This window comes from Lampetra planeri, chromosome 43 (assembly GCF_965212315.1).
Source record: "Lampetra planeri chromosome 43, kcLamPlan1.2.h2, whole genome shotgun sequence".
NCBI lineage: Eukaryota > Metazoa > Chordata > Hyperoartia > Petromyzontiformes > Petromyzontidae > Lampetra > Lampetra planeri.
In genome coordinates this window covers 8,121,875-8,134,879 of record NC_136149.1, presented here as the reverse complement: position 1 = coordinate 8,134,879, position 13,005 = coordinate 8,121,875, and the positions used below count along the sequence as shown (strand labels likewise).

General features: G+C 47.7%; 2 protein-coding genes across 2 annotated transcripts in view; both read right to left on the bottom strand.

The window, feature by feature from the left end:
* Nucleotides 1-9,223, bottom strand: part of LOC144732523 (uncharacterized) — a 31,218-nt gene extending 21,995 nt beyond the window's left edge. Inside the window, exons 1-2 of the mRNA XM_078613931.1 lie at nt 9,206-9,223; nt 5,692-6,076 (exon numbers count right to left, since the gene is read on the bottom strand). Coding sequence (XP_078470057.1) covers nt 5,692-6,076; nt 9,206-9,223 — 403 coding nt within the window. The remainder of the gene's footprint in view (nt 1-5,691; nt 6,077-9,205) is intronic.
* A 1,315-nt stretch (nt 9,224-10,538) lies between these two features.
* Nucleotides 10,539-13,005, bottom strand: part of LOC144732699 (sorting nexin-6-like) — a 32,885-nt gene continuing 30,418 nt past the window's right edge. The window contains exon 14 of the mRNA XM_078614274.1: nt 10,539-11,253. Within this exon, the coding sequence (XP_078470400.1) occupies nt 11,191-11,253 (63 nt within the window). The 3' untranslated portion in view covers nt 10,539-11,190. The remainder of the gene's footprint in view (nt 11,254-13,005) is intronic.

Below are 13,005 nucleotides of genomic sequence, written 5' to 3'. Positions count from 1 at the left end.
TCCAATGAGCACGTTCGGCTACGTACTGTGCGAAATAAGTTCAACCCACATAAATGTTTGTACGTTTTCTATAAGGCGCAGCAGACCCACGCCGCATTCGCCAGTGGTGGTGAAGTATGGTCAAACAGCACACCCCCCCCCATGACCGATACAGTATGGCAAACCCTCCATTCAGGAGTGGATTGATAGCGGTCTGTAAAGTAACACAGACAACAACAGCGGTGGTGCTGCCGAATCGGTAATACAGTTTGTTCAACACAGTTTATTTGCACGATGACCTAACCCAAAATAAACAGATCGTGATGTTGGCCGTGAAACCCTTCGTACGAAAATAACATTGAGCTAATTATTACTACTCATTGCACTTGAGCTAAAAGTGTGATTGATACAGCAAGCGTGGTCTGTCGACGATCGTGTGAGCACGGCCCTCCGGTTTACTGGCAGTCGCTACTGAGGTCATCACAGGGTCACCGCAGCCAGGCATCTCCGATGCTTCGCGGTGCCAGACACGGTGCTACACGGGGTGTCACGCGCGGTGCCACACACGGTCTGTGTGAGATGGTACCATGGTGGCAAGGAGATGTTAACTACCTCGCTTAGTATACAGGAGGCCGTGGGTTCGATCCCGACCCTGATGCCTGCTGCTGTATATTTGGAGTGTGTGTGTCTCTCTCCCCGTGGTCGCGTAGATTTGCCTCTGGGTCCTCCGTTTTTTTCCCTTCCACATTTAGAATCAACTTCAAGAATTTAGAGTTTTTGGCTGATATAAATTCCCACGTAATAAGCCACTTCGTTGAGCGATCATTTGTGGCCAGGTCGCTTCTAAAAAATTAGCTACTTAGTTCAGTGGGCCTTACCTGCTAAAATAAACATAGTTTAGTTTAGATAGGTGAACTGTGTAGCAGCGTGCGGCTTCTCTGGGACTGCCAACGATGCCCCCAGTTGATAGATCATCGGCTAATTCCATCATCATCAGCAGCAACCCACAATCATCATCAGCAGAAGCAGCAGCAATAGAAGCGACCCGTCATCACCACGCACCCTGTAGTCTAAACTCGTACTCATGATGACGAGGATGATTGATGTCTTGAGAAGCAATAATAACTGGGTAAATTATTAATCAAAACCAAAAACGGCTTCGAGTTGAAAATGTACTGCTGCTGTTGGATTCCCAAATGTGTGACACATCTCTGGACAGCACTGATGTCTCCACACACACACACAGTCCCTGCAGCACGGGTGTCTCCATACACACACACAAAGACAAAGATCCCCTGCATAGCCTGAACTGACAGCTTGGGCAAGTGTTGTTAGCGAGCACCGATGAAGGTCGGCAAGGCACACGAGGGTTGGGTGGACAACACCACGCCCGGCAGCCTCTGCCTCCACAGTGGCACCGGGTACTCATTTGAGGCTGAGTATCTCCACACACACTCGGGGTCCCTGCAGGGCAATCCGCCGCTGCAGCTCCGTGTTTGTTGACACCGCTGTCGACGCGAGCAGTGCGAGCGAGGAGCCCTTTGTGCGTCTCAGCTCGGAGCACCGTGGCCCGCGCTTCGTTTGTTGATTCGCAGCGGCGCCTTCGAACGCGGCTCAAAGCTCAGCCGAGCGCGCGACGGTTCAGGCAGGGGCCTCCATGCATGGCACGCAGCTCGCACACATTCAGAGTCGGAATCTTCATTTCGACTGCAGGAGGAAGCCGGTGAGCTGTGAAGGTCTTTGTCACAGATGTCCAGATTCCCCCCGTGCGGCACTTTAGCGTCTACACACTTAAGCACAGATCCATAGACTACTTACACAGAGACCCATAGACTAACACAGACGCCCATATAGACTTACACAAAGACCCGTACACTTACACAGAGACCCATAGACTTACAGAGATATATAGACTCACACAGAGACCCATAAACTTACACAGAGATCCATAGACTTACACAGAAATCCATAGACTCACACAGAGACTCGTAGACTTACACAGAGACCCATGGATTTACTCAGAGATCGGTAGCGAGATGTTAACGACTTCACCTGGTATACAGTACGTTGTGGGTTCGATCCCGACCCTGACACCTGCTGTATATTTGGAGTTTGCGTGTCTCTCTCCCTGTGGTCGTGTGGATTTTTCTCCGGATCATGCGTTCGAGTATTTGGCTACTGCTATAAATTTAGACGTGATAAGCCACTTCGTTAACCTATCATTTGTGGCCAGGTCAATTCTGAAAAAAGAGTTACATAGCCCAGTGGGACTTACCTGGAAAATTAAAAAAATAGGTTTAATGAGTTTTAGCTGTTGGCGAACACCCATTAAAAAGTCGAACGATTTCGTCCCCAAATAAGTACTAAGGCATTGACGCTCATCTCCTGTTGACTGTTTAAAGTAACTTTACAAGAATATTTCTTGTAGGTCTGGTCAAGGGTTAGAGGCCAGAATGCTGAGCCGGCACCGCTGCGATCTTGAGTACGAATTCAGGCAGCCACCCGTGATTAAACTGGGTCATCAGTGACTTACACAAGAGACCCACAGACTCGCACTGAGATCCATAGACTTACACAGAGACCCATAGACTTACATTGAGATCCAAAGACTTACACAGAGATCCAGACTCACATTGAGATCGATAGACTTACACAGGCACCCATAGACTTACACAGACACCCATAGACTCACACTGACATCCATAGACTTCCACATAGATCCATAGACATACACAGACACCCATAGGCTTACACAGAGACCCATAGACTTACACAGAGACCCATAGACTTACACAGAGACCCATAGACATACACAGAGACCCATAGACTTCCACAGAGATCCAGACTTATACAGACACCCCCATAAACCCATAGATGCACGTAGACTGGGCTGTGGTTAAACCGGGTTCTCTAGCGTAGCGAGTTGATGGTCAAATCTGTAAATCTCTCTAAACCGGGTCAAGCTTCCCGTAAACCACGTGACTCCTGTGTGTGGCCACCCACACTCTGTCCCCCTCCCCTCTGCGCCGCCCCCTGTGAGAACAGACGCCGCTCACCCTCCTCCGTGTGGCAGCGTCGAGGCCCTGATGTAGCCTCCTCTCCCCCCTCATCTCTCCTGACCCTTTGGCTCCTTGTCCTTTTCCACCCTTGTCCTCTTATTTCCCACGTTCTTCTCTGTTCCCTTTCATTGTCCCGTGCATCATTCACATCCTCGACTCTACTCCCTTTCCCGTGCTGTGGTTATAGATACTTCGGGTTAGAGATGGTTCCATCCCCGGTTACCAATGACTGCACACACATTTAAAAATAAAACCCCATTTGATGTTGAACACACCGCACCAAAGGTGCTCGCTAATGTTGTTTAGTTTGTTGTCATTAACCCACAGCACCTCCGATTAGCACAGCTGGTGCGAAAGAAGTTCAAAATACACACAGGTCCATGATAGAGTTTAAAGATATCACGAGCGTAAGATATCAACACCGCCACTAAGTGGCCGTGACGTCACCGCGGCGCCTGTGCCAGGCTACGTGCGCATTAAGGACACGTAAGATATCACAACCCCGCTGACTAACGTTGGCAGTGGTTGGAAATCAAACTCAAGGTGATGGGGTTGGGGGGGGCGGAATTCACAGCGCAGTGTGCTAACTGCTGCGCCACCGCTCCCCAGCGTGGGAGACGCGCTGGGATGGGATGGTGGTCGTGGGTGGGGGTGGGGGGGATGGAGTCGTGGGTGGGGGGGATGGAGTCGCGGGTGGGGGTGGGGGGGATGGAGTCGTGGGTGGGGGGGATGGAGTCGTGGGTGGGGGGGATGGAGTCGCGGATGGGGGTGGGGGGGATGGAGTCGTGGGTGGGGGTGATGGGGTCGCGGTTATTTTGAGAGGCGCAGGAATCTGCCGCGATTCGGACCGCGTTGTTTCAGCTGCGCGCTCCACTGACAGCGGCCGGCAGTACATCCATCACTACAGTCTACACACGTGTTGTATACTGTATGTCACTACAGTCTACACACGTGTTGTATACTGTATGTCACTACAGTCTACACACGTGTTGTATACTGTATGTCACTACAGTCTACACACGTGTTGTATACTGTATGTCACTACAGTCTACACACGTGTTGTGACCGTGTTGTGAGCACACTGCGTCTCGTGACAGCTGAACGCCGTTCAGTCGGCCGGACTAAAAATGAACGCCTCCCCATACCTTCAATGACAAAACAACAGCTTTGTCATTGAGCTCTGGATGAACCCTTCTGGTGAAATAAGTAATATTAAAAAAAAGTTTTAAAAAACACGCTTTAATGAAATGTACCCAACTCGTAATGGCAGAACTCCAGGACTCCAGGAAGTGGCCACAGCGTAAGGGGCCGTGGTGATTTACAGCCAACGTCAGTTGAGCGTGGACAATTAGACCCAAGCCGAAACACAACATGTAAAAAAGAATGTCTAAAAATATGTTTTTTATATTGTCATCAGTATGACATACGTATACCAAGTTTGCAGTCGATACCACATTGGGAAGTGGGTAAAAATTGAGTTATAAGATTTGAGGATACAACAACAACAGACAAAGTGAGTTAAATAAAAACGTGTAAAAACCCCCTTGTAGGCTCACGCGTGGAGGCAATCTCCCATTGGAACACGAAATCAGCTGTTCAACACGTTTGATTTATCGGTACAAATCTGGACAGCAAGGGGATCAATCTCGAGCGGAGGTTCTTAATCTGGTGTGCACGCGACCCCTTGGGGTGCGAGATGTCCTTTCTGGGGGTGCCAGACATGGCCAGATTTCCTTTTTTCAAGGAAAACAATCGAAATACAAATTAAGCACGGGCACATAAGTCCTACTTCATCATCAAACCTACGTATTTATTAACATTATACAACAAATACGAGATTGTGAACTAAAGGGGTGCAAGGCTGCAGTGAAGGTTAGGAACCACTCAATTCGACACTTGCACGCGGTCAGGAATTTAAAACATCTTCAAGTCCAACTGGACAGGTTCGATCCCTACATTGCCAGTGAACGTATGCAATCTTCCTGAAATGACGCGCTCTTGAAGAAGGGCCATTGCCCGAAACGTCGCCCCACGCAGTGTTGTTATTGAAGAAATTGCCGAGTAGTTTGATTGTTAATTGTCCTTGTGCCACCACTGCCAATGCAGCAGCAACAACATCGCCATAATTAGTTTACTCTCGATGTGTGAATTGAAACCGACGCACGCATCACGAAGTGGATTCAATAAAAAAAACAGTTCAGCAGGAAACATTGTTATAATTTAATTCTCATTCGGCCCCGTGGTATATAAAGTTCTGTCTCCAACTCTTATCCACTCTACCTCTCTGGCCTGTGTTCTATGAACAAGGAGCATTGCCCAAAACGTCGCCAATGATTATACATTACAAAACAGTCGTTCGTTTTGAAGCCACACGTTTTTTTTGTGTTCAATGTTTTTGTTTCTATCCAATTGAGGAATTAAACCATGGTTGGAAGTGGTAATGATGATGACGGTGCTGATGATAATGGTGATGGTGGTGCTGACGATAGTGGTGATGATTGATAATGATAGTGGTGATGGTGGTGATTATGGTGGTGCTGATTATTGTGCTGCTGCTGCTGATGGTGGTTGCTAGTGTTGGTGGTGCTTAAGATGGTGATGTTGATGATGGTGCTGATGATCGAGGTGCTGATGATGATGCTGTCCTGCTCACCTGCTCGTGTCGAGTCCACTATCTCCTCTCTCATCAAACTCGACCCCCATCGGGAGCCCAGAACCCGGGCTCCCGGGGGCTCGACCCCACGCGCCGCTCCTCCTCCTCTCCCCGAGTCCTCCGGCTCCTGTCCCAGCCCCTCCGGCCCCTGTCGCAGCTCCTCGGGGTCCTGGCGCAGCTCCGCGGGCCTCCGTCTCCGCCTCACGGCGACCGTGAGCGCGCAGCCCCGTGGCCGAGTCGGCGCCGAGACATCGCGAGAGCCGCATGACCCTGAGGGGTCTCGGTGGACCGGCGGGGCACGGACTGCTGCTCCTCCTCCCTTCTCGTCGTCTCTGGTGGGGACCCTGAGGTCGGCGAGCCGAGACAGCCGAGCCCAGGGGGAGTGCTGGTGGCGGGGGGGGGCTCCAGAGTGGAGCGGGGGGAGGGGTCAGAGGGAGGAGGTGGGGACGGGAGGGGGGTGGGGGGTTGCGAGTGGTGCAGGTGGAGTTTGAGTGCCCGCTCACGGCCAACACCAAGTGGCGATTATCTGAACCGATCTTGGGCCTCCCCAAGGTTGACTCAGCCTCAAATGAGTATCTGGTGCGGTGTGTAAACATCGCCACTGGGGAGACAAAGGCAGCCGGGCGTGGTTTGGCCACCCACCCCCTCGTGTGCCGTGCCGGCCTGCATTGGTGCTACTCGCTAACAGGACTTGCCCCTACAGTCTGTTGAGGCTTTTCGGGGGATCACAACCAAAACCAGTGACAATTATCTGAATCGGTCATGGGCCTCCCCTAGGTAGACTCAGAATTAAATTAGGGGCCGTCTTTAAATGACGTCACGCACCTGGGGGGGGGCAGACATTTGTGACGATGTGTGACGAGGGGGGGTGAGAAATGTGACGTCACATCAAAATGCGCAACTTTAAATAAATATAGACAACACGTTCTACTTAATTAAAGCCTTTTTAATACATGTTTTCTCCTACAACATCAGAGTGCAGCGGCACATTAAATACGCACTACAATGACAATAGTTTAAAGCGATTTGAAGCATGTGTGACGATGGGGGGGGGGGTCAAAAATCGTCCAAAATCGCGTGACGTCATTTATGGACGGTCCCTTAGTACTCTATCTGGTGTGGTGTGTAAACATCGCTACTCGGAGACAAAGGCGGCCGGGCGTGGTGCTGGCCACCCACCCCCTCATGTGCCGTGCCGGCCTTCATAGGTGCTCGCTAACATCACTTGCCCCAACAGACTGGTAAAGGTTATACGGGGGATATTTGTCTTTGTGTAGACGTGTTACGGGAGGGCGAACAAACACACCAGGGGTGGTTATGCCCGCACACGGAAGGATGCTTACATCCACGTCCGCACCGTTCAGCCTGGGGGGCTGAAACGGCGCTGTGATCCCCCACGGCCCCACCCCTCGGTGGGGGAGTTGCTATATAAGGCGGTGAGCCGGTGGGCTCGGGGTTCAGTGTTTAGCTTAAACCAGCGAAGAAAGAAGACCGGCTAGATAGGCCCTGGGACTCCCCTGGATCGCCGTTATAAATTGATTTGCATTTTAGGCTAGCCTAAAATGCAAATCAATTTATAACATTTTTGACATGCGTTTTTCTGGATTTTGTTGTTGTTATTCTGTCTCTCACTGTTCAAATAAACCTAACATTACAATTATAGACTGATAATTTCTTTGTCAGTGGGCAAACGTACAAAATCAGCAGGGGATCAAATACTTTTTTCCATCACTGTAACGTGGTTGACCAATAGGGAGCCATCCCTTGACCGCACCCGGGCATCGATCAGCCTCCCATTGTATCTGTACCAGATGGAAATTCCTCTGGTACAGCTACTGAAGGCTTCACAAACTACGTGGTCAAAATAGATGTTAAATAATGTGCGAGTCAGATGACATCTCTGCCACACCCCAAGGTGTACAGGGAATGGCACCGACTCCCCGTCAAGTAGTTTTACCCGGGCCCGCTCACCATGATGGTCCTTAATCATCATGAGCAGAGGGTCAGGGACTCTGAAAGCACGAAGAACAACCCAGAGCCCAGGCCTACTGATGGTATCATAGGCCTTGACCAGGTCAACAAAGCAGAGATGTAGGTCTTGTTGGAATTCCCTACATCTCTGCTGTAGCAGACGGATAGAAAATATGGCATCTGTGCAGGACCGCCCTTTCCTGAAACCGCATTGGGGCTCTGCAAGCCTCTCCTCAACGTGCCTAGCAAGGCGATGTTGAATAATCCTTGCCAGGACCTTTCCCGGCACACTGAGGAGTGAGATGCCCCTGTAGTTGTTACAGTCTGTGCAGTCCCCCTTCTTAAAAAGGGGGACCACCACGATGTATGTCTGAGACCCTGCTTCCTTTCACAGGCAAGACCACCTCAGCTGTACTTAACTCAGCTGACTTGGTTTCTCTAATCAAGGACATCTCACTGTCTCTAGATGATTTGCTTGTCAGTTTCGATCTTGTTTTTCTGTTCACCAAGGTGACTGTACCTGACACCATTGCAATCATTGAAGACTTGGTCCAACAAGGACTGAATCTAGATGTACCAACTTTGGTAAGGCACTACCTTACCAACACTTACCTCACCTGGAATGGTACATTCTACAAACAAAATAAGGGTACCCCAATGGGTTTTCCCTTATCGCCAGTGGTAGCCAATGTTTTCATGGATAGATTTGAAACAGATGCCATCTAGACATCTACCCTACACGTCCTTCCTTGTGGAAGAGCGACGTAGATGACACGTTCGTCATCTGGCCACATGGCCTGCCAGCACTGAACCAATTTCTCAACCACATCAATTCCATACACCCGTCTATCAAATTCACAATGGAAGTGGAAAGGGATGGCAAGCTACCATTCCTGGATGTTTTGATCGAGAAGAGACCTGATGGCTCGTTGGGACACTGTCTACAGGAAAGACACCCACGCGGATGCCTATCTAAAGCCTGATTCCCACCACCATCCAGCCCAGAAGAATTCCCTCATCAAAAACACTACACCATACGGCCCGTTGCATCTCCGACCAGCACCACCTAGCCAGTAAGTTGGAACACGTACACCAAGTTCTCAGGATGAACGGATACTCTGACTGTACAATCTGCAAAGCTGTCTCCCCAGCCATGGGGAGACAACCTTCTGAGCATCCAACCATAACCATTACTTTACCATACATAGCAGGGGTTACCAAAAATATTTCCAAAATCTTAAACAAACACAAGATCCAGGTTCGTTTCAACACAGTACCCCGAATCCGTGATTTTATCCCATCTGTAAAGGATGTGATTCCTGACATGCAATACCCTGGTGTCTACAAACTGAGTTGTGGTTGTGGCAGCAGTTACATTGGGGAAAGGAAACGACATGTCTCGGATCGCGTTCGTGAACACAAGGCAGATCTGAAACACGGTAGGACCAATACCTCTGCCGTTGCTGATCATCGTTTTACCGCTGTGGTCTCACATGAAATAGATTTTTCCAAGACGAAGGTACTCTGCAAACCCACTGGCTACCTTCAGAAATCTGTTCATGAAGCCATCCAGATATATAAACACAGACACAACTTCAATCGAGATGGGTACAAACTGAGCAATCATTGGAAGGACGTTATTAACCAGGTAAAGTCTTAATTGACTATGATGTTTCCATCCTACCTGCCTATGTTATTTCTGACTCTCTCTCTCTCCCTGTGCCTCTCTCTTAGATCTCTCACATGTCCTTTGGATTGCAGTCCCATGCTCACATGCCCTTTGGATTGCACTCTCATACTCACAGGTCCTTTGGATTGCACTCTCATGCTCACATGTCATTTGTATTGCACTCTCATGTTGCTAATCTCTCATTAACACTGCTGTTGTGCGCATATGCGGGGATGATACTCTTATGCGGCGACGGAAGCTCATTCATGCTAATCTCCCCCATTAACACAACTGACGTGCTTGCGTCCGTGGATGGAATTCCTTTCCAGCTCAGACTCGCTTTCTTGCCCATCGCCACATAAATAACCTCTTGTTGTAACAGCTCTCTCGCTGGTTCAGCAGTTCCGCTGCTGGATTATTTTTTCCGCCTGAGGACGACCGCTTGTGTTGCGATCGAAACGTCGTGATATATTATTTTTATTTACTAATGGGGTTTCCCCCTTTTTTATGGCAACAAAACTGACACCTTTTGCAATGAATCATGTTTACATTAACCACAATACTTGCAGTCAAATGCAAACAAAAAACAATACTCTGAAAATATATGCATTGTCCTTGAAACTGATTGGTCCACACCAGAGTTCTGTCCATATACCCTGCAGGTTATTTCCTGGCTTTCCATACAGTGGTGCATTACGACCTAAAAATGAAATATGCCTTACAAATGTTAATTATTATTTGGTGTCTCAAGGACACAAGTTCACGAAATGAAATACGAAATATAAGTACATGCACATACACCGATTTCATCGCTCAATCTCCTCGGTAAAAGTCCTCTTAAATGCATTCCATTTCTTAGCCGACATTCCCGTTGCGTGAATTTGTGACCATGGGCCATCGTCACCCTTTATAGCGACCGCGCCCTTTCACGTTTGACCATGAGAGATCGGGAGATGTGGATCTCCAGAGAGTATTTGGCCGCCATAAATGTCCACGTGATGATAAGCCACTTCGTTGAGCTATCATTTGTGGCCAGCTTCCGAAAAAGAGTCATATAGCTCAGTGGGCCTTACCTGGTGAATAAAAAAAAGTGTAGTTTCATCGTTATAATCTTGCCCCCTGATAACAGCATTCGTTTGTTCAAACATGCGTGTAAACAACCGCAATTGCCTCCAAAGGGAATTACAATAAAAACAAAGGGAACGAGTTAGTATCAACACGTAATTAATCACTTGTTTTATTACGCAAAACATAACGAGTACCGCTATTCAACAGCAAAAAGAACGAAAAAAACGCATCATTAATATTTCACCGTGATTTTGAAAGTGTGATTTTTAGTTGAGAATGCATTCAGGACCGTGAATCGCCATTGCATCAGATCAGTTTTTTTTGTTGTTGTTGGTGTCGCTGTGATTATAAAAATAAGTAGCATGTAGAGTAAAAGAAATATATATACCAGACAACAAAACCAAATTTTAACAATTAAGATCCGGCCCAGTGATTGGCACCAACTACCATACAGGTTTACAGCTCAAAAAACCATACAAACAACCCGACAAATTAAGATCTGCACTGCATGGGTTTTTTTTTTGTTATGGGAGGATGATTGCACTCACCCACACCACACCAAGCGCACATCACACAAAGTTTCGGAATGTCACCACATTATTAACCACTCTGTGACTAAAAAAGTGATTTGAACGGAAAAAAATACACAACAACAACATAATTTTCAATGTTTCAACCTTTTGTTTGTTTGTCGTGGCTATAGCAGCAATCGGTTAGTGACAGCTCGTTCAACAGCACGGACGGAGAGAGCGGCGGCCCCCAAGTGCGTGGCAGAAGCTGTGTGCAGCTCTTCATTGCTGCTGCTGCTCCTCTTTAAGGGTCACGAGGCAGTTACGCAGAAACTGCAGGTTGGCCTGCACGCGCGAAACACAACAATGTTAAACGACGCACGACATCGTGCTGTTTCGTCTCCTTGGCACTTTTTTTTGTGCCTGTATCATGATGATGAAAAAAAATAAAGATAAGCTTTAACCCTTTCTGGCAATAAAGATGTTCAAACACCAAATATATATATCCCTATTGCAAGACATCAAGTACTGCATTAACCATACATAAAAGATGTGTTTAACACCTGTTTTTGGGTGAGATGGTGTAGTGTGCTGAAGTAGTGACTAATTGTAACGTTTTGTTTTCGTGACAAATCTTGCTCATTGGCTGCGTAGGGTGGTGGTGGTGGGTTAACGGCACATTTATGTTTATGCGATATAATCCCAAAAAAAACCTTTGTGGATAACATTGGTCGCGAAAGCTGACTACTGTGTGTCTAAAATACATGACATTTTAATCATATTTTCGCAATACCTTCTTTTGGGAGGCGAGGATGGGTTGGATTTATGCAATACGTTAAAACTTATTGGCCTCTTGCCTACCCAGTTTGAGCGAAGTCTCATGCAAGGAGGATTTGGAAAATCAACTGTGGGTCCTCCACTCTACCCCGCATTCATGATGATTAGTGAGATACCAGTTTGGTATGGAGATGTTCTGGAAAGTTCACGGCCAAGGTGTGGGAAAGAACTCAATTTACAGAAAGGAAGGTCACAATAACATGGGGTGGAGTCTCAAGGTGCCTCATCTAAAGTTACTTTAACATTTTTATTTAAAAAATATATATTTATAAAAAAAACATTTTCTTCTTTTTAAAATGTATAAACAAAGTTAAAAAGCAGGACGATGCCAGGGTCAATGTGATTGGTCTCCAACTCTCATCCACTCCTGCAAGTAGTCGACTCAAGACGGTAACTTTCAGTGACGCTTACAGGGGCATAACTGTGGCCCCTTGCTCATGATCACCGCTGCGCTGTAGGTTTGGCAGGAATGCTAAATACACACGTAAACACTTGTATGTATGCTGAACGTCTTTCACACCGTATGTAGCCAACCGTTCTAATCGGAGGTACGGGGGAAGGACAAACTTAACACAAAAAGCAGTTCTAAAGTAACGAGTATCCCATCTAGAAAGCGAGTGTACATAATCAGTTTTCCTTCTGATTCCGTTCCGATGATGTACACGCATGTCAAAGTGATAAAATAACTTTACCGGTACATCTTCAGGTCGGAAGATGTACCGAGGCTTCCACAAGGTCATGTGGGTGGGCGTGTGTTACAGTTTGGCACCAGCTTTTAAGGGTGCGGTTGTATTGCCACAGTTCTCTGCGGCGAGTAACAATGTCTTTAAAAACAACGGCGCTACTACGCCTCTCGAAATAAAATTAACCTTGAACCGCTTGCGCGTTCCGAGATTCGGCGGTGAACGGGACGAACACCCAGCAACTTCCAGACGTCTCAGAACGGGAAAGGGTTAAGTGGCTAACGTAGGTCACCATTGTTTTTGTGAATCGATTTAAAGAGAATGCTTCAAAAGAACTGAAATGTCGGGCGGCTGGTTTTTCCTTCTGCTCCTTCCCCTGCCACACCGGTTTGAGTGCACGACATATGTCAACCGAGAAAGGACAGCAAGAAAGCACCGAATCCAATGTTACTACACATCCAATGTTCGCACCTGCGATTAGAAATGGTTGGCTACGTACGGTGCGAAAGAAGTTAAACATACAGTAAATATATACTACAGCAAAAGCTCCGTTATCTGGCACTTTGCCATCCGGAAT